Below are 21,780 nucleotides of genomic sequence, written 5' to 3'. Positions count from 1 at the left end.
CACCTTAAAAATTCCTGTGGAAATCCCTTTTTTTCCAGGGTCAAAAGCTGCCAATAGAATATGTCAAAGGTTTTCCCAGAATCAAGTGAAATAACTGCAGATGAATCTGTTCTTTTAGAATTCAAAACAAGCTTGCTTCAAGTCTTAAATTATCCGCTCCCTGTCTATGGCGAATAAATCCCACTTGATCAGGATGCAGAGTCAGTCTGTTATCTAGAATTGCCATTAATATTTTAGCATTCAGATTATTTAAGGAAATTGGTCTATAATTTGCACAGTTGGTATGGTCTTTGTCAGGTTTAGGGAGAGCCGATATATAAGCATTGTATAAAGAAATGGGTACAGTTCCTGACTCAAAAACCTTACGATGAAGACAGAAAAGCCTAGGAGTCAAAAGGTCTCACTGTACCGTATGCCATTCTGTAGGAAAACCATGTGGCTCTGGAGCTTTCCCGTTCCTCATATTCTCAAGGACAAACTTGACCACAGTACCTGACAGAACATCTCTCCTGGCATGAACCAACCCGTATGCTACGCTCTGCATCTAAGGCCCTCCTCCGGGAGCCTCTTCCAAGGGAGGGTCGGAGGGTGGCAACAAGGAAAAGGGCCTTCTTGGTAGTGGCCCCCCATTTATGGAATAATCTCCCTGACAAAGCACTCCAAGCGCCAACATTGTCATCTTTTCGCATCTTTTAATTCTTCTCTCAGGCATTTGGCAGCATATAAGGAGCCTCTTTGATTGTCTCTGGCCGATTGCTTTAAATAGTTTTAGATATATGTTGTTGTTGTTGTTGTGTATGCTATTTGTTCTATATCATTACATGAATGGTTTTATACTTTATGTAATGTATTTTAAAGTTTTTTAAAATTTCTGTGAACCGCCCAGAAAGGTTTGGCTAAGGGGCAGTATAGAAATATAATAAATGAAATGAAACAAAACCTCTTCCATCTGCAAAGGCTCTGCAAGTAGCTCCTTTTGCTGCAATTCCAGTTGTGGAAGGACCGAATCCGAAAATAAAATTTCAGATTCCTGATTCATAGGCTCCCCATCCTTCCTATATAGTTCAGAATAAAATTTTTGAAATTTTAAATTTATATGTTGTGTGTGTGTGTGTGTGTGTGTATAAATAAAAAAATGATTATCTTTGATCAACAGAATATAATTCTGATATTTGTTGTTGTTTTAACTGAAATGCCAGAATCTCGCCAGGCCTTTCTCTACTTTTCCAGTACCTCTGTCACAGAGAAGTCAACCCAATCTTTGATAGAATTCTGGGGAGAGACAAGCTGCAAATTGACTTAATAAGGACTTCACTGTTTTACTCAGTTCCTCTTCCTGGATGACCTTAAGCTTTTTTTATGCGAAGCAAATACAATAATCCTTCCCCTCATATAAGCCTTCATGGCCTGCCATTCACAACCACAAGGCATGGTTAAGGCCTTACTAATCTCAAAATATTCATCAAGTTCAGAAACCATATGTGTTTAAAACTATCATCATTAAGTAGTGAAACATTCATGTGCCAAGTACCAGAAGATTTAACAGAGTCAAGCAATTTGATTCCTAAATGAACTGAAGCATGATCCGAGATAGGAATTGTTTTTGCTTCAAATCTGCCTTTGTTTTCTAGTTGATGTATAGCTGATTTCTCCTTCTTTCCTTACATTCTCCTGCTTATGAAGGTGTTAAAATTCAATTTTGTCAACATAACACTATGAAAAGCAAGGATCTATGCTTGTACGAGTGTTGGCACGAGGTTAATGTCTTTCTTTCTTTCTTTCTTTCTTTCTTTCTCTACTCTTTTGTACATGCACATTCATATGACTTTCTTTTTTGCATACAGGTATCTTTACAAATAAGACACATGAGAAACTCAAAAGAGTGCGCATATTAAGTATTTCTTTAATAAAGTTTGCCAGACATTCTTAAAGAGGAAAGATACAAATTTCCACAGCTAAAACTGAACATCCAGTCACTATATGGTAATCACCATTCTGCAGTAACGTGATGGACATTACATGCAAAAGACTTTAAATTGTCATATGGTAAAGATGCAAGAAAAACAGATGAGTCTCTAACCGGGTGAAAAATGTTATAGAGTCCTACACATTAGTACAACTCAGCCATTTATACTGCATATTATTTGTTATCAGATTAGTATTACCAAGGACAATATGAGCGGGTTATCTTTAGAAGAGAGAATAAACTGGTACTTTAAAGTGGGAAGTACCCTCTAGTAAACCTAATGTAAGGCAATATGCGATTATTATGACCTAATCTTTTTGGATTGATGTATATACAAAACCAAACACTTCCAGCATTATCAAAAAGCAGACTCCAATATATTCTTTGAGATACACTGGGACATGGGTATTACCAGATTTAACTCCCCTAATGGAGTTACTCAGGTTTCAACTTTCTCCATCAGTAAAGCACCATTTATTCTCTGAAATCATAGATAATTACAGGCAGTGAGGAAGTAAAGATATATGAATTAAAGCAAACATGTAAAAAAATACAACGCAGCAAGATTAAAAAAAACCCACAAATCAATTTTACTTCAAGATTGCTTTGTTTTATGGCACTAACACCGCTCTGACAAGAAAAACAATATGATCCCTGAAATCAGTAGACAATAAGAGCTGATAATAAAAAAATTACAAAACACTTCATAACCTTTCCCCCCCACATGGTGAAAGATGATCTGCCCTTTTCCTATTTCCTCTCTTGCTCGGTTTCCCACTTTTAAACAGCAATTTGCTCCAAATGGCACTTTCCCTTGGGTCAAGAATCCTAGGCAGAAAGGAGCAAGGTGAGCCATGTTTATAGGATCAAAATTAATCACCAGCCGTGTAATCTCTTGACGCCCTTCCAAATTCAAGGAAATTAAAGAAACCTGAACACAGACCATAAGGCTGAATCCTGAGGTGGTTTACTGTGGAAGTTTAAATGAGGAGTGCTAGGTTTAAGCTGGCACAGGTACCTTGCATAACCCCAGAATGTTTTAAGTCTTTCATCCAGATCAGCAGCACCCCACAAATTAAATATATCGTTAAGCTCTTTACACAACCTCTCAGTAATACTCCCACTTTTACAAGGCACAGGGGACATCTTCCCATGAAGAATTACTTGAGAGCAATATGTAAATGTGAACCCGCCACCATACAATAGCAATTATCTTCTAATTTTGGTCTTCTGCAGCCCAGGACATTCCTGGATAAAAAACTAGCAAAAGTGAATTCTGGGAGTGTCAACTTGCCCAACAAGCATATTCCATTCAGCTCAGGGGAAAGTACAATTGTGGATTTTCCATTGCTCATAGCCCCGCAAATCTCTATCTGCATTGCCCACAAAGAGCTTGGAGCAATATTCTAAGGAGAGTTCTATGTTATGTAACAAGATTCTCTGACGTTCTGCGGTCAGGTTGCAATTTGACTTAGCTTGACTTACACTGCAGATGGATGGGCAGAAGTATTCTTAATGTGAGCTACGATTGCTATTAATCATTGTTCACGTTTCATGCCCTGGCATTAACCATGCAGCTGCATTACATGGTTATAGTTATGCTGTGTGTGTCTGGAAAATATAAAGTGTACAAGCAGAGTGTTTGAAATAAAGCTTTGAAAATATCCCACAACAGCATCTTTCTACAGAATAGTTGCTGGTGGGAGGAACGGTGACAGAATAGGCTGTGTTAATACCAGCAACTTTTGTTGTTGAAACCACCAAGCGTCCTAGAGATAATGAGGTGCAACATCCTTAGTAAAAATGTCTTTCCTAATGTGTGATACATTTCATGGCTAGCAGAGTTTCATTTCCAAGTGCAGCAGAAAAACAGATTACAGAGCTAATTAGGTCTTTTTAGAGGCTCACATCATTGAGCCATTGCCTCCTCTCTTGATTTGATCTGGAGAAAGCTTTTGTCATGGTATATATGCAAGCAAAAATGCATGGGTAGGCACAGCTGAACGCCAAAGTACTTTTTGTTATAACTTATAAGCACTCATTTCCCCTTGTAGTTTTACAGTGTTCAACCTGCAAGCTGTTCAAAATTTAATCTGCTCAATACTAATGCCCCAATAAGGTGAAAGATCCCCCTCAGGTCAGTGACTTGGGTCAATAAATCCAAATTCTTCCCCTGGCTCAGTGAAATTAGTCAGTGCATCTACAGCGATGCTGTACATACAGTTTAGCACTGGCTTCCTGCAGAAGGAAGAGCCTATTTAGAAGGGTGTGTGTCTCAATCCACTTCACACAACACGGCTGGCTCACCGTGGGTTATTGAACCCATGATGAGCCATGCCACATGCTGGGCGACATTTTGGATATGCAACCTTGAGCGGGGGTTGTTGTGTCACGTGAACCCGGCCACCAAGGGTAATTTGAGGGTTAAGCAACCATTGTACAACCCTACAACATACGGAAGGTTGTATGATTGTTATTTAACCTTCAAACAACCTTTTGTGGCTTGGTTTGCATGACACAACAATCCCCAAGCGGGGGTTGCATATTCAAAATGGCACCCGCTCATGCCTGGCATATGCTGTGGCTCATCGTGGGTTAAATAACCCCTGATAAGCCCACCATGTTGTGCGAACCAGGTAGTAGCCCGGTTTTTCAGCTCTTCCATGAAGTAACCATCTGGTTATTCTTGCACTGACAGTGCTGGGTGAGACTCAGAGCAAGAATTACTTGGAATATAGACTGTAAAAGCTAGAGAGGAAGATTAGCACTACTCCATCAGCAATATTTACAGTGCATTCATGCTGGATACTGACAGATGAATTCATTTTTTGTTTCTCCTCTTATCATGGTATGGGATTAAGTTGCTTCCAGATATATTTTTAGCCTACTCCAGTATTGTCAGAGAAACATGCTCTTCAGTGAAACATGACATCACTGGGATTAAAAGTGCTAGAAGTCTTACTGCCCTTGGTGGGAACAGCGTGGTGATCATGTGTGTTAAAACAACATGGGAAAAAAGAACATCAGGGAATTCTTTCTAATTGCAGCATTATGACCCTCAATGAACACTGTTTCTTGGCCTGAGGGGATTGCAGAGGTCCTCAAACAGCTATAGAAATACATTCCAGACAACACTATACAAGAAAATTTGTTCAAGCCAGCTATATTAGGGAACTTCATATTTAATGGAGATCGAACCAGAGGATTTCAAAGCATCTAATTTGCACTTAATTTGTATTACCTTACCAGAGTGCCCTAATTTTGCCTGACATGAATAGTAGTTAGTTGTTTTCTGCCGTATATAAATTCAGCATAGTTGGGGGATTTCCCCAGGGAAATAGTTCAGCAGGCCAGCCACTGTCTTAATACCTGCAAGGCAATTGGGACGTAACTGTGAATCTTGTACTTCGTTCATTTTCTAGCTGCCATATTTTAGGAGTATCCTACTGCCAGGATCTGAAATGATTACCAAATTTATTTGCTTTCCCCACATTTGTGCAGGATGCTCACCAGAACCTATGAGATTAAGCGTAGCATGTTATTCTACATGATGAGGGACTATAAATTGCTACTTCAGTATTCCAAGAACTTGCTAACAAATTAAACCTATGAGTACCCTTAGTCATACATTAGAACTTGACATTAACATGTGCATGTTTTCAAGGCAATCATTGCACATTTGACGTTTTCTTGCTGAAAGGGATTGCCTTCACCACATCTGTGCACTGACTAATTATTTGGCATTATGCATCTCTATAGGCCTCCCAGTCCTGCGGAGCATCAGATGGCTGCACAGGCTGATCTAAATTTCCAAAGGGCTCACAATGGTAAAGTCAGAATCCTTGCTGTTGCTGCTGCTGTCGTCATCGGGGCTGGAGCTGAGGTTACTAGAAGAGGCAGATATGGACCCCATCAGTGGATCAGAGAAGGCTAAAGAAGAGTGACACGGAGCCTCACTCTTGGTGGTCACATCCTTGCAGGCTGGCACAGTCTGCACATGCTCAGCAGCAGTACTAACATCTCCCTCCTCTTCTTTGGAAACTAGGATATAGCCACCGGTGTGCCTGCTGTTGGAGCTTCCACCTGAATCAGCAGCAGCCTATGAAACAAAAGGGTTTAGAATGAGCAATAAAGCCAGAAGAAGCCCATTTATTTATGCTATGTCTAGTGCATCCATCATCACAGCTGGCACCTACCTTTACAGGCGTGGCCGCCTCTGCCTCCACCTTTGCTCCCGTGTAAAGGTGCACGCCAGTATAGGTACATATAAAGGGGATCCTAGTTGGGAGCTCTTTAAGCAGCGCCTCTCCTACAGATCATAAAGGATGAGTGGGTTTATAGAGTGGAGGTGTCCCTTAATATAAACATGCATGGAACGTAAGCAGTTCAAGGCATTTGTACCCCTCTCTCCCACCAAAGCTGCGTTGCTGGCTTCCCAACACACGGGTATCTGCGCGTTCTTGACACATGAAACTGTACACTTTGTTTCCCTACAGGGAGGTTATCTCTGTGCAGTAAAAATGTCACATGGGAAGCAGCGCTCAGTGACTCATAACGCAAAACACATTTTTAATAAGGTTTGATGCTAACTATAGCAATGCAAAGAAAGATATATTTTAAAATAACTCCATTGCACAGTTTAAAATGCAAAATCTAAATTTATAGGCAATTATTTTCTTAACCCAGTTTCATATTCATATATATCCTTTGCAATTCCCAAGCTCTTTCTAACGCTGATATTTCCAGAGGTGAAATATCTCCCCACTCCTTCCTCTGCCAGTTTTAGTTTAAGAAAACTCATAGTGACATGAAACATGTTTTCTCCCATCTGCCACTGCTACTGAATAAATGGAAAATGACAGAATTATACTTCCAGTAGCTTTGAAAGTTAACAACCTTACACCCAGTGCCATCTGGCTCCTTGGAACATTTTTCCTGATGAGTATCTGCTAGTAGGATGAAACCTATTTGTATCACCTACAGTAAAGCAAGCAACACCCCCAAATAATATGTTTCAAACATGGCTGCAAGCTTCATGGGACTACATTTTTAATTTACACCCATGAATCTTGCAGCCCTGTTTGAAACATTATTTGTAAATTAAAAATTTGTAAATTAAACATTTACACATGTGTATGCATGTGTCTCCCTTTAGCCATCAGTTAGTGCAGCCTTCCCCAACCTGGTGCCTGGAGAGTTGTTTTAGACGACAACTCTCAGCACTCCAGACCACTGGCCAGGCTGGCTGGGGCTGATGGGAGTTGAAGTTCAAAACGTCTGGAGGGTTTTGAACTTCCAGATTGGGAAAAGCTGCACTGGAGTGTGGGGTGCTAGGCTGGGGGCAGATAGGAGAAAAGTGCCACCACAGCTGGGGAGCAGTAAAGAAGCTCTATTCCTATCTCAGCTTACCAAAAAAGAATGAGAAACATCCATATTCTGGGGCAGCAGGGGGGTAGAAGAAGTCTCTTGAACCAAATCATGGAAGAGAAGTAAAACAGCTGTCCTTACATTGCTCTATTCCAACAGCAATTAAAATAACACACACATCTTTCTATTCAACTCTTTATAAGTGCATAGAAGAGTGGTTATTTATAAGTGGCATAGAAATGCCACCAAGTGCACCTTTTTAACCACTGTAGTGCTAGGATAGCAAAAGCTATACCATGATGGAATGTGTCCCACTCAGCATTGCTAGTGAGTGTTTACTAATATGTAAATATATTTTAATATATTTCTTTTTAGCTCTCTATTTTGATTGCTCCCTGGTTTCCTAGAAATAAAAGATAATGTGTGGCTCATATAAATAATTAGGTTTTCATAAAATTCTAAATGATTGCTTCCCTTTCCCCAATTTTATAGTAAGTTACCTCTCTCTCTCTCTCTCATTGGATGTTCACAATTGTTTTTCCTAAGTATGAGATGGCAACTGGCATTCAAAACTGATGTACAGAAAAACAGCAGGCTCTGATCTTCCTATCTAGCATTCAACAGACATAGCTCTAAAAAAAACTGTAGTGACTGATGCAGTGGAAAAAGAATGAGGGCTGCTTCCTAGCATGACATTTTTCTTACATGAAAATAATATTTGTGCGTGTGTGTGCGTGTGTGGGGGAACAGGGGGATGGGGACGGGACTCATAAACCTTTAGACATGTTATACCTTAAATTAAGCACTTTACAATTCCATTGATTTCATTAGGAGTGATTTAAGCATGTGCTTAACTCTGCCATTGAAATCTATGTGGCTTAAACATGATGGATCATGTTGCTTTTTGTACATTCGTTAGATTACTGGCTATTTGAGCACAGTTTAGTATGTCTGATAAGTACCATGCACGCTGGTTTACAAACACATGTAATCGTGGCAAAAATAAGTGTTAGGCATTAAACAGCTCTAAGGAAAATTAAGATGAGACACGAGAGATGACAACCTAATTGTCAGAGGTGGTAGAGGTGGCAGCCCTCAAAGCTGCTGCCCCACATACAGTCCTTCACAGAGAAAAAAGGGAAATTAACATAACTACTTCGTTGGATGCTAATACATTAACAGTGCAATCTATGTTTACTCAGAAGTAAGTCCCACTGAGTTTAATGAGACTTACTTTCTAGAAAGTGTGTTTAGGATTGCAGACTCAATACAGTGATAAGATACACTACAACGTTCCAGTTAATTAATGGCAATCTTTTAAAAGCTTATGCTGCACTTAGAACATTTTTCCAGTGTGACCTAAAGGCATTGTTGAACCACATTTTGCCTCATTAAAACTAAAACGTTGCAGTGGTGGCCTTTTTGGAAAAATTATGAATGAATTCTCGATTACACAGGCCACTGACACTGAACTTAGCACTTCTTATCTTCTGAAATTTAGTTAGGAAGTGTCAAAGTTTCTGTTGTTTTGGTACTGCCTACTAAAGCTAAACAGAGCAAAGCAAGACAAGAAGAACATGGGTATGCCAATGTTTCCCGTTACTCCCATAATTTTCTTGTAACAGTATGTAGTTACATGGTAAATATATTAGAATTGATTTCCCATGATTATTGTCTAATAATTTATAATTATTTTATAAACCCCACCAAGAGCAGGTGGAGGAGGAGGAGGAGGTGGTGGAGGGAATAAATCAGCAGTTCAGTCTTTTATTCAGGAGGTCCAAGCCTGATCTCGGGGGCAGGTCTTACTGCGATAAGCCATACTAGGTCTGAGGCTGCACCTGCTCATTTTCAATCCTACTTTCTTTGCACCCAATACAAATGGAACATAGTTCATTATCCTTGGACTGTTTTGAAAAAATGTCAAGGAAGGTCTTAACCATTTTTTAAAATTGGAGGACTGGTATCTAGCTTCTTATGGTCACCGTCAAATTCCCCATGTTTCTGGTTGCCTGGTTTGTTTCATAGCTGGTCACAGCAGTATGGCATGCGCTTATAATAATTATGCACAAGTATAAGAATTATTATGCAATAATTGGACATAGGTTGCCTGACAGTGCTTCTTGATGGTAAGTGTGACCGTGCCTCCTAACATCTAGCATCTGGCCCATGAAGGGCAGGGTGGGTGGAGGGTTGTTTTCCTCCGCGCAAAATTGCTCCACAGCCCTGGCTTAGAAGATCTAGAGGAGCAGATTCCCTCTGAATCGTGAAACTGCTTAATGAGGTTTTGGACTAATGTCTGTTTCCCAGCCCCATAGGTGGGTTCACCAACATTCCACAGCTGGACACCTCTGAGCAGAAAAATACTGGATCAGAAGCCAAACTGCTGGCCAGGACCATGAATCCCATTTTTTTTACAGACAAAACAAAAGCAGGCTGGGGTGCAGTCAGTGTCAAATAGGCAATACAAGATTATCAGGCAGGAGGGGAATTGGCCAATCCCTCCAGTTTCTATTTCTGTTGATTGGTTTATTCTCTTAGGCATAGTTACCATCTGACCAATTAGGCAGAATTCTTTGAAGTGCTCCCTATGTTACCTTTTTAATTAAAATGCAACACTGAAGGGAAACAGACAAAGATATCCTGATTCAAGGCAGCCCAGTGTACTGGCATAGACAATATCCCTACCTAAAGAAGCTAAGAAGTTGTACACTTTTTAAGGAGCACGGCCTCCCAGAGAAGCTTTTTACATGAAAATGGATACATAGCATCGCAAAGCCATTGTCAAAATATCATAAAATCTAGGGACTTCTTTATCATAGGTACAGTCTGTTGGGAAGCTTTATTGTGTAAGCTTTCAAATGAATGGGAATTACTCAAGAAGACAGCCAGGACGCAGATTTCCCAAGATAATTGGTGTAAATTATTTCTGGCGCTTGGTAGATATATTGAAGTTGAAGTATCTGCATGATAGAAGATAGAAGAACCTAATATAGCTATTGGCTACAAGGAAGGCAGATAAAGTTATTTACTCTCAGAACTGTGCATCACCTTTTACAAAAGAGAACATTACCATACTGATTTGATGTGAAAGCACAAACAGCTGAAACGGCGGAGGGGTGGTTCAAAACAGTTGGGGACAGACACACTGAAGCAATGTAGCTGATCAACTACTATAGCATAATCAACCACTATAGTCTTTCTCTTATAGAATATCACAGTTAAATATTTTGTATACACATGAAAACTTGGAAGCAAGGTATTGAGAGACCACTTTATTTGAAAATCAGTAGACTGTTTTACAATTAGAATAGAATTGATGAGTCAAAGGCCACCAAAGATATTTGCCAGCAAAGGGGAAAAATGGCTTAAGGAAGAATGAGAAACCTTAAGTGAGACATTCCAACTCTAGAAAAGACCCACCGAATGGAGACTGACGTTATATTTGTTACTTATCCCCCCCACCAGCAAATTATGTTAATCAGTATTTTGTTTCTAAATAAACATTGATTCTAAAGCTGCAGTTCATTGTGCAGTTACCTGGGAGTAAATTGCACTGAACTCAATGGGATGTGCTTGCAAATACACATGCACAGGATTGTCTATTTTTCCTTTTTTAATTTTTAAAATATAAAAATACATTTTTTAAAGTACCCCAAGCCCCTTGAGGAATTTCTCTGAAAAGCAGACACTTTACCTGCTTCTTTGGAGGGGTGAGTTGCTTTGTGAAGGAAGGATCTTCCATGTGTTCACTTGTCTCCTTGCTTGGATTGTTGGAACAGTAGTGATCATCTTCTATTGTAATTTGTTCATTCTCCTCTGCTTCCAACTGACTCTGATTGAAACGTAGGGAACCTTTCAGAATATCCTTGATCTGTTTGCCAAGGAAGCAGAAAAAAATACATACTTTAGCTGAATTTTAACAATTGCCATTTGAAGTCAAGCCCTCTTCTTAATTCACCTTTTCCCTGATATGTTCAAGACATTTACAGAAAGGACAACTGTACTTTTGAGTAAAACCAACAGGACACTATTGTATCTTCTAGCAAGAATGATGAAGTATAGAAAATGCATTTAAAAGAGCAAAATATTCAACTCCCCCTGATGTCATTAAAGAATGACACATGTTACAGTGTATTAATCTGAACCTTTTCCAGGACCAGCCTTCAATTCCACAAAGTACTGAAAAATTGCAGGAGAGCAGACATAGACTCCAATTGGTATTCTAGCTGTACTTGTTCTTCCAACTACAATGACATTTGAAGATTAGGAATTAAGATTGTGTGTCATTAAATCACCCCCTCCCCTCGACTTTCCTTCCCTCAGCAGTAGTGGATGGTGTCGGATAGGAGGTTGATGGTGTGCAGTGGAGGAAAGTTGCCCCAAACCCCACAAGACTGCAGGCCTCACACAATCTCAAGGGAAGAATAGCAATGTCTAAGTTCCCGTGAGATTTTGTTAGATGATAATTCAAGTGAGGCTACATAAGCCCAACATGTACCCAAACTGGAACATTTTGGAGGAGTCAGGTGTGTGATCTATCCACCCAATTTGTCTAAATACCAGGAGCTCAGAGATAGTTTTCCTTTGCTGAGGGCTGCAAAGGAATTTGTACATGCCATTTTGATTGGCTGTGTGTTTTGGGGCTTCTCTGGTGTGCTGAAGGGCACAATTTGAGCTGATTATGCTTGCTTGGCAATTGCTATTATGGGCTGAACTTCCGGGGTCATTTGACTGATTTGACTATGTTATTTGTCCTAACATTCATGTAACGGGCCAGTGTGGGCATGGACTAGCATAAAAAGTAAAGGCGTATAGATGGGCACAAACAGAGCCTGGGCAGGGACATTGGTTTCGAGACAAGGGGGTGGCAGGACTTTCACATAGTTTTCAAAAGGGTACTGCTATCCCAGGTTGTGGAAGCAGGGGGGAATCAAAAGTGGTTGCTGGTGGCTCACTGAGGATCTCATCAGTGATGGAATAGACAGTTAAAATGGGAGTGCCCCTTAGCTGGCCAAGGCCTGTTCTCAGGAGAATATTTCAGCTGCGGCTCCAGGGTCCTATCACAGGCAGATTCGTGGTAGGTTAGAGTTTGGTTGCTATGTCCCATGATAAAGTTGTGGCCTTTTAATCTAATGTATTATTTCTTTAGCTTAGAGCAGCAAGAAGGAACTGGAAGTCAAATCAGTCTACCTGCATTCTAGCCCTCCTTTCAGCACACACTGCCCTCAGAAGGCAGCTTACAATATTAAAAAAACATGAACATACAAATTACAATTACACACACATTCACACGCACAGAGCAGTAGCAGCATGATTTTAAAGCACGAAATGTAGCCTGGAATAAATGTGATACCTTTTTGTTCGCTTACAATCTCAAGAGTTCAATGATTCAAACTTTCAGACTCATAATATAACTTAATTAGGTGAATCGAATTCTGAATAATACAGTTAAATACACAGATATAATCCATTATATATTTATGTTCGATAAAGCATTTGCACTCTGTCCAAAACAATACCTGCTTCAATCCAGCCAAGGAAACTAGAATTTCATCTTCTTTCTCCAAGTGTTCCTGGAGGATGACTTCTTGAATATTTCCTGCAATACCAAAAACAACTATTTCAGAAGAAAGCACCAGGATTATACTTTCAACATGTGGACATGCACAAAAGTATACTTTGCTGCCTTCATTAATGTAGCTAAAAATAAGGAGCTGGTATAAGAAACTGAAAAAAAATCAGCCGTAGTTTAGGGCTTCCACAGTTATGCTGTACTATATAAGGATCTAATGGACAAGTACAAGAGGAAACATGGCTCCTTAACTGATGCCAGAATGAGTTCTGATCCCAGTGGTCCATCTCAGTGGTGACACCAATACAGTGGAACCCTTTGCCTCATGAAGTACTGGTGGCCCCTCTCTGGATGTCTTTCGCTGGTTCTGGCAGGCTTTTCCCTGCTAAGTGTTTGTTTTGTTTAAATTTTTTTTTTTTTTAAACTATGGTCTCTGCCTCTGTATTTTACTGTATTTTTACTGAATATCTGGTTTTGTATTGTATTGTGGTTTTAAATTGTTGTAAGCTCTGAGTACTGCACAGGCACTAGAAGGGCCAGGTATAAGTTTCTATGTCAACAAACAAACTTCTCTGGTGTGAACAGTGTCATGAAGAATCTACTCCCCTAAACACTGAAGCAGGTTTTTGTTCACAATTCAGGTTTGCCTAGGGACCAGACCTGGGTTCTCTAACCTTTTTGGATTCATGGGCAGATTTGGGAATTTGAGAAACTGCTGTGGGCACCACCACAGAATGGCTCCCATAGTGAATGTAGCTAGTCACATAACGGCTGCCCTAGGGTTGGGCTAGTCATAATGGACAAGTACCTCACCCAACAAACTGAGTACAAGCAGAGGTTGGATTTGAACTCCAAAGCCAAACCATATTTATCCTCTCAAACCCACAACAAAAAATCAATTTCACAGAAGACAAACTGGTGAGGTTGAGAGACAATCCATCTCTTGTCAGAGACCTGACCACTCTCACTCTTAAAACCACACCAATTCGTACATTAATTTATCCCATTCATCCTTCCTTTCTAAGGTTGCAATCCTATGTGTGCTTACATGGAACTCAGTGGGACTTAGATCTGATGGCTCTGTTCATCCCATCCCTGCACACCCTCTCCATCCCCCAAAGGAAAAGAAAACACTCAAAGGAAAGATAATCTATATCTCCTTCTGGGTCAGCCACCCTGTTCCCCACCTGGCGCTGCTGCTCCTTTGCCATGACAGCCCCAGGCTTTGTCATGACTTTGGCCTTGATAAACTATGCTTTATCTTTATGAGAATGAACCTATGCAAACCTCAGGCTTACGTGCTGCTCCCTTGCCCTCTGCTATAGCAATGAGAATGATATCGGACACTTTTGCTTCTGTTTTAGACTAAGTACAATTTAGCACTGTGTGAACCTAGATGAACCTTAACTATGGTTAAAATGCAGAAAACCCAACTTCAACCATAGATAATGACTGGCTTGTTTTCACTAACCACAGTTAAGATTAGGGTTCGGCTGTAATGCTAAAGTGTGGCTAATTGAAAACAGAAGCAAAAGGTTCCAGTCTCCTCCTCGTGGCCATGTTGGGAGAGGAGGGGGAAGTGCATGAGCTTGAGGCTTGCCTAGGCTCATTCTAGTAGTGATAAACCACAATTTATCATTATAGGCGAACAGATCCTTTGACTACACTTCACAGCTTACTGGGAGGTCAGGTGCTGGCCTTTCTCTTCCAACTGTCTATACTATCTTATTCCCCCGCTCATCCAAGAGGTAAACTCTTATGTCTTTCTTATGCAGGCATCTGGGAATATTGCAAATTATGGCTAAATATGTGCAAGCTATTGCTTTGCAATCAAGTTTCATAACCACCTGTGTTAACATAGTAAATTAAACATATCAGTGTATGGCAAAAACGAAGTGATGTAGGCATACAAAAATTGTGAACACCTGGAACAGCGACAGATGGGATATTTAAATTCAGCAATACAGGCAAGAATTGTATTATTTTGCCCCAGTTCAAGGCTGTATTTGTACTGATAACCATGCATTGTGTATATGACAAAATGCCCATCTGCTAACATTTTTGCTTTGAAATATTCTTCCTATCTGAGTTTGCCATTATCAGACTGTAATACTACACTTGAAATCTTTAAAAACAATAAAACTTTCATGAGTTGCATTAAAACAGAGAAAAGCCTTGGAACATCTTTTCTGGAACAATGAGCACTGATATCACACAAATGAATTATGAGACATAAATTATTTGTAAGGCAAACACAATCTGTTTCTGTGTCAGAAATGGCTTTCTTGAGTTATGGCTCACGTTGTTCAAAAGGAGATGAAAACCAGGAAATCTGCAATTAATATATACAGGACTTATCTACTCTGAAAAAGATGACATTGTTTCCAAATAAATTACCTAGCAATTGGTGATATATTCCAGTAATTTTTTTTCCCACAGGTTAGGATATAATCACAGACACTCGCTGTAAGGATGAGTGACATCAACAATTCAGTAAGCATTTCAAGGGAGAAGATATAATTTGCTGTTCGCACTATTCAGCAAAGAATAATATGTGCCTCTTTCAGAACTTTAGGTTTAATTTCTAGGGGACACAGAATCATATTAGTTTCCAGAGGGGTAGTCGTGTTAGTCTTGCAGAAAAGACAGTGAGGAGTCATGTGACACTTTAAAGAGTAACACATTTCTTATGGCATAATACATTTGTTAGTCTTTTAAGGTGGCACAAGAGAATTACATTAGTCAGACAAAATAAGCAACCTACCCAAGACAAAAAAAAGTGAAAAAGGTGGAAAGGGACCGAACATCTTGTTTGAAACAAAGGACCAGTAGAAAAATATAATGGACCCAAGAGCTACTACAAATTTGTAGGTAACTTACATAACCTGCATGAATATGGTAGAAATGGTAAGCCATTGGAAAACTCTACTTTCACCAGCTGATTTTTCTAAAAAGCTAGAGAACTGATAGGTTCACAATCCTATCCCATCCCTTTAAATTATGACTGTGAAATCACAAAATTACCAAACATGTACAGAGCACTTATGTGCCTTCCACACATTGCCAACATGTAATCAAATGTATCTTCTTAATAAGTCTAGGATGTGAGCCCATGAGCCACTCAAACTCTTCTCTTAGGAATAAATACAGTGTATGGATAATTGGTAAGCCACCCATGGATCAATTAAAATAACTCCACAATTAAAATGAATGTTAGATATTTTTTCCTCAGAAATTGTAGATAGTAGTGCGCACATATTTATGTAGTAAAGGCTTTTCAGGAAGCCTTCCTTGGTTCACCAGCCTCGTTTTTATTGGCACTCTGTTTTTAAAGAATAATTTTAATATCATATTTCATTCTTCTTATTTTTTGTTAATTTTATCTCTTGTTGTTTACCACTCCGGAATCTGTTTAGATGTGGAGCGGTACACAAATATTGTCAATAAAATAAATAAATAAATAAAGCATCACTGCAAAAATATTCCAAAATTTCTAACTTTACACCAAGTAAAAATGTCTGTTATTTAAAAGCAGCCAACTCCTACCACCACCACTAACAGCAATATGGAACAGTGGTACCCCACACCAGGCCAAAATGACAAAGGCGCTTGTTGATCACATCCAAGATAACATGTTAAGATAGCATGTAGATAAGACAGTATGTAGACACAGAACTCTATAGCCAGGGATCTGTATTACAAATGCTTTGGATGTATATGGAAAAATAATATTGTTTTGAACGTAATCATTTGGGGTTCCTTCTAAGGTTCTAATATGCACTTTTAACTTGCAGGAGCCTGTAGTAAACCACATATTACACATCTCTTACTTAAACTCTGCCTTTACTGAAAAAGGATTAATGAGAAGCAGAACAGAAGCCAATGTACATTTAAAAGCAGAGTTCAAGTAAACCACAAATATCAAAATATACAATCTTTATGACAGCAAATCAAATACTCCAGTCTCTTGGAGGGTCAATTTAATCTTGAATGGGAAACATCAACCTACCACTGGTGCATATTCAATGGTCATTTTTATAGTCAGTGCTGTGCAATCTGATTCCCATATAAGGCCTGGCCTGTGTGTGGATTTCCTAGACATATCTGGTAAGCTCCTCTTAGCAACAGGTTGCTGTAAAGTTTAAGTCTGATGCAGTGGGGCTCTTGTATCCTAAGTAGGTTGGCTGTTGCAGAACCTCCTTATGTATAGAGAGCTGTCTAAGGCTCTCATACTTAATATTGTGTGGCCTTGGAGTATCAAGGATCAGTAAAATTCAGCTATATCTACTGAGCTATCACAATTTCAAATTAAACGTTTTCTTCAAATGTGGTTTCTTTAATTAAAGCATTTATCTTCTACTCTTCAGCCAGAAATTTTATTTATTTATTTATTTATTAAATTTATTAATCGCCCATCTGGCTGGTCACCCAGCCACTCTGGGCGATGTACAACAACAAAACAGTTAAAACAATAAAATTCTACATTAAAATCATCATAAAAAATACCCTAACCCACCTCAAATGCCTGCCTGAACAACCACATTTTTAATGTGCGGCGGAAGCTCATTAAAGAGGGGGCATGGCGGAGTTCCCTAGGGAGGGAGTTCCACAGAGTGGGAGCCACCACAGAGAAGGCCCTCTCCCTCGTCCTCACCAGCCTAGCTGTCCTGGCTGATGGGACAGAGAGAAGGCCATCCGAGGCTGATCTTGTTAAGCGGCCTGTCTGGTGTTGCTGGAGGCGCTCCTTAAGATAGGCTGAGCCGGAACCATATAGGGTTTTAAAGGTCAAAACCAACACTTTGAATTTGGCCCGGAAAACAACTGGTAACCAGTGCAACTCCTTCAGCACTGGAGTGATGTGATCTCGCCGGCGGCTGCCTGTAATCAGGCGAGCCACTGCGTTCTGTACCAGCTGCAGCTTCCAAACTGTCTTCAAGGGTAACCCCATGTAGAGCGCATTACGAGAGGAGACTAAGGCATGTACTACTGATGGGAGCAGATGGTCGGGAAGGTAGGCGCCCAGCCGCCGTATCAGATGGAGTTGGTACAGCGCTGTCCGGCTCACAGCTGACACCTGAGCCTCCATGGACAGCTGGGAGTCCAAAATGACTTGGTCTTTCAAGGGTAGCCGTACCCCATTCAGCACCAGGTCAACATCCCCCTTCATGGATCACTGCCTTGTTGTGGCGAAGGGGCTTGCGTAACTCAGTGAAGCCATAAGCTATGCCGTGCAGGGCCACCCAAGACGGACAGGTCATGGCAGAGAGTTCTGACAAAATGTGGTCCACTGGAGAAGGAAATGGCAACCCACTCCAGTATTCTTGCCAAGAAAACCCCATGGAACGTATCACAAGGCTAAAAGAGATGACGCCGGAAGATGAGCCCCTCAGGTCGGAAGGTGTCCAATATGCTACTGGGGAAGAGCAGAGGGTATTTCCAAGTAGCGCCAGAAAGACTGAAGCGGCTGGGCCAAACCCGAAAGGACACTCAGCTGTGGATGTGTCTGGCAGTGAAAAGAAAATCCGATGCTGTAAAGAACAATATTGTTTAGGAACCTGGAATGTCAGATCAATGAATCAAGGTAAGCTGGAGGTGGTCAAACATGAGATGGCAAGATTGAACATCGACATCTTGGGAATCAGCAAACTCAAATGGACAGGCATGGGCAAATTTAATTCAGGTGACCATCATATCTACTATTGTGGGCAAGAATCCCTTAGAAGAAATGGAGTAGCACTCATAGTCAACAAAAGGGTGGGAAAAGCAGTACTGGGGTACAATCTTAAAAATGATAGAATGATCTCAGTACGAATCCAAGGCAAACCATTCAACATCACAGTAATTCAAGTCTATGCCCCAACCACTGAGGCCGAAGAAGCTGAGGTTGATCGGTTCTATGAAGACCTACAACACCTTCTAGAACTAACATCAAAAAAAGACGTCCTCTTCATCATAGGGGATTGGAATGCTAAAGTAGGAAGTCAAGAAATCACCGGGATAACAGGCAGGCATGGCCTTGGTGTACAAAATGAAGCTGGACAAAAGCTAATAGAGTTTTGCCAAGAGAACATGCTGATCATAGCAAACACTCTTTTCCAACAGCACAAGAGGCGACTCTACACATGGACGTCACCAGATGGTCAATATCGAAATCAGATTGATTATGTCCTTTGCAGCCAAAGATGGAGAAGCTCCATACAGTCAGTCAAAACAAGACCTGGAGCTGACTGGCTCAGATCATGAGCTGCTTCTTGCAAAATTTCGGCTTAAATTGAAGAACGTCGGGAAAACCACTAAACCTTTCAGGTATGACCTAAATCATATCCCTGATGAATATACAGTGGAGGTGAGGAATAGATTTCAGGGATTAGACCTGATAGACAGAGTGCCTGAGGAACTATGGACGGAGGTCCGTAACATTGTTCAGGAGGCAGCAACGAAATCCGTCCCAAAGAAAAAGAAATGCAAGAAAGCCAAGTGGCTGTCTGATGAGGCTTTACAAGTAGCTCACGAAAGAAGGGAAGCGAAAAGCAAAGGAGAAAGGGGAAGATATACCCAGCTGAATGCAGAGTTCCAGAGAATAGCAAGGAGAGACAAGAAGGCCTTGTTAAATGAACAATGCAAAGAAATGGAGGAAAACAACAGAATGGGAAAGACTAGAGATCTCTTCAAGAAAATTGGAGATCTCAAGGGAACGTTTTGTGCAAAGACGGGCATGATAAAGGACAAAGAAGGCAGGGACCTAACAGAAGCAGATGAGATTAAGAAGAGGTGGCAAGAATACACAGAAGAACTATACAGGAAAGATCTGAATGTCCCTGATAGCCATGATAGTGCAGTCACTGAACTTGAGCCGGACATCCTCGAGAGTGAAGTCAAGTGGGCCTTAGGAAGCATTAGTAACAACAAAGCTAGCGGAGATGACAGTATTCCAGCCGAGCTATTTAAAATCCTAAAAGATGATGCTGTTAAAGTGCTGCATTCAATATGCCAACAAATCTGGAACACTCAACAGTGGCCACAAGACTGGAAAAGGTCAGTTTACATTCCAATTCCAAAGAAGGGCAACGCCAAAGAGTGTTCAAACTACCGCACAATTGCGCTCATTTCACATGCCAGCAAGGTGATGCTCAAAATCCTACAAGCTAGGCTTCAGCAGTATGTGAACCGAGAACTAGCGGAAGTACAAGCTGGGTTTCGAAGAGGCAGAGGAACTAGAGATCAAATCGCCAACATTCGCTGCATCATGGAGAAAGCAAGAGAATTCCAGAAAAAGGTCTATTTCTGCTTCATTGACTACGCTAAAGCCTTTGATTGTGTGGATCACAACAAACTGTGGCAAATTCTGAAAGTGATGGGAGTACCAGACCACCTGACCTGTCTCCTGAGAAACCTGTACGAGGGTCAAGAAGCAACAGTAAGAACCAGACATGGAACAACCGAGTGGTTCAAAATTGGGAAAGGAGTACGACAAGGCTGCATATTGTCACCCTGCTTATTTAACTTATATGCAGAGTACATCATGAGAAATGCCGGATTGGATGAATCAGAGGTCGGAATTAAGATTGCCAGGAGAATTATCAACAACCTCCGATATGCAGACGATACTACCCTAATGGCAGAAAGCGAAGAGGATCTCAAGAGCCTCTTGTTGAGGGTGAAAGAGGAGAGTGCAAAAGCTGGTTTGAAACTCAACATTAAAAAAACTAAGATCATGTCATCTGGCCCTATCACTTCCTGGCATATAGAAGGGGAAGAAATGGAAGCAGTGACAGATTTTACTTTCTTGGGCTCCAAGATCACCGCAGACGGTGACTGTAGCCATGAAATTAAAAGACGCTTGCTCCTGGGGAGGAAAGCTATGGCAAACCTAGACAGCATAGTAAGAAGCAGAGACATCACCTTGCCGACAAAGGTCCGTCTAATCAAAGCTATGGTTTTCCCAGTAGTAATGTATGGCTGTGAGAGCTGGACTATAAGGAAGGCTGAGTGCCGAAGAATTGATGCTTTCGAACTGTGGTGCTGGAGAAGACTCTTACTAGTCCCCTGGACTGCAAGGAGGTCAAATCAGTCCATCCTAAAGGAAATCAACCCTGAGTGCTCATTGGAAGGACAGATAATGAAGCTGAAGCTCCAATATTTTGGCCACCTAATGCGAAGAGAAAACTCCCTGGAAAAGACCCTGATGCTGGGAAAGACTGAAGGCAAAAGGAGAAGGGGACGGCAGAGGATGAGATGGCTAGATAGCATCACGGATGCAATGAATATGAACTTGAGCACGCTCCGGGAGAGAGCGCAGGACAGGAAGGCCTGGCGTGCTATGGTCCATGGGGTCACGAAGAGTCGGACACGACTGAACGTCTGAACAACAACATCCCCCAACCTCCTCTTACCTCCCATGAAAAGTACCTCGGTCTTGTCAGGGTTCAGCTTCAGCTTATTCCTCCCCATCCAGCCACCCACTGTCTCCAGACATTTGGACAGGGATTCTACGGCCAACCTTGGTGAGGACTTGAATGAGAGGTAGAGCTGCATGTCATCTGCATATTGATGACACCGCACCCCAGACCTCCTGATGATAGCCCCCAGCAGCTTCACATAGATGTTAAATAGCATCGGGGAGAGGATGGAACCTTGTGGCACCCCACAAGTGAGTGGCCATGGGTCCGAAACCTCCTGTCCCAGTGCCACCCTCTGGTACCTGCCGGAGAGGAAGGACTGGAACCACCGCAATACGGTGTCTCCAATGCCCAACCCCTCCAGGCGGTCCAGGAGGATACTGTGGTCAATGGTATCAAAAGCTGCTGAGAGGTTGAGGAGAACAAGGAAGGAGCATTCGCCCCTATCCAGAGCCCTCCTCATATCATCCACC

At 41.1% G+C, this 21,780-nt stretch overlaps 1 protein-coding gene across 25 annotated transcripts in view; it reads right to left on the bottom strand.

Annotated features, from left to right (window-relative positions):
- Positions 1-467: 467 nt before the first annotated feature.
- Positions 468-21,780, bottom strand: part of TBC1D5 (TBC1 domain family member 5) — a 412,711-nt gene continuing 391,398 nt past the window's right edge. For 19 of the 25 annotated variants that reach the window (XM_084858381.1, XM_084858390.1, XM_084858382.1 and 16 more), the window contains 3 exons: positions 12,856-12,935; positions 11,031-11,207; positions 469-6,065 (listed from right to left, as the gene is read on the bottom strand). In XM_084858381.1, the coding sequence (XP_084714507.1) occupies positions 5,769-6,065; positions 11,031-11,207; positions 12,856-12,935 (554 nt within the window). In that variant the 3' untranslated portion in view covers positions 469-5,768. The other 6 variants (XM_084858401.1, XM_084858405.1, XM_084858400.1 and 3 more) reach the window with 2 other exon arrangements.

Source organism: Heloderma suspectum, chromosome 5 (genome assembly GCF_057233095.1).
Source record: "Heloderma suspectum isolate Gila_16-S chromosome 5, 16-S_ref, whole genome shotgun sequence".
NCBI lineage: Eukaryota > Metazoa > Chordata > Lepidosauria > Squamata > Helodermatidae > Heloderma > Heloderma suspectum.
This window is presented reverse-complemented; position numbering and strand designations above follow the sequence as displayed.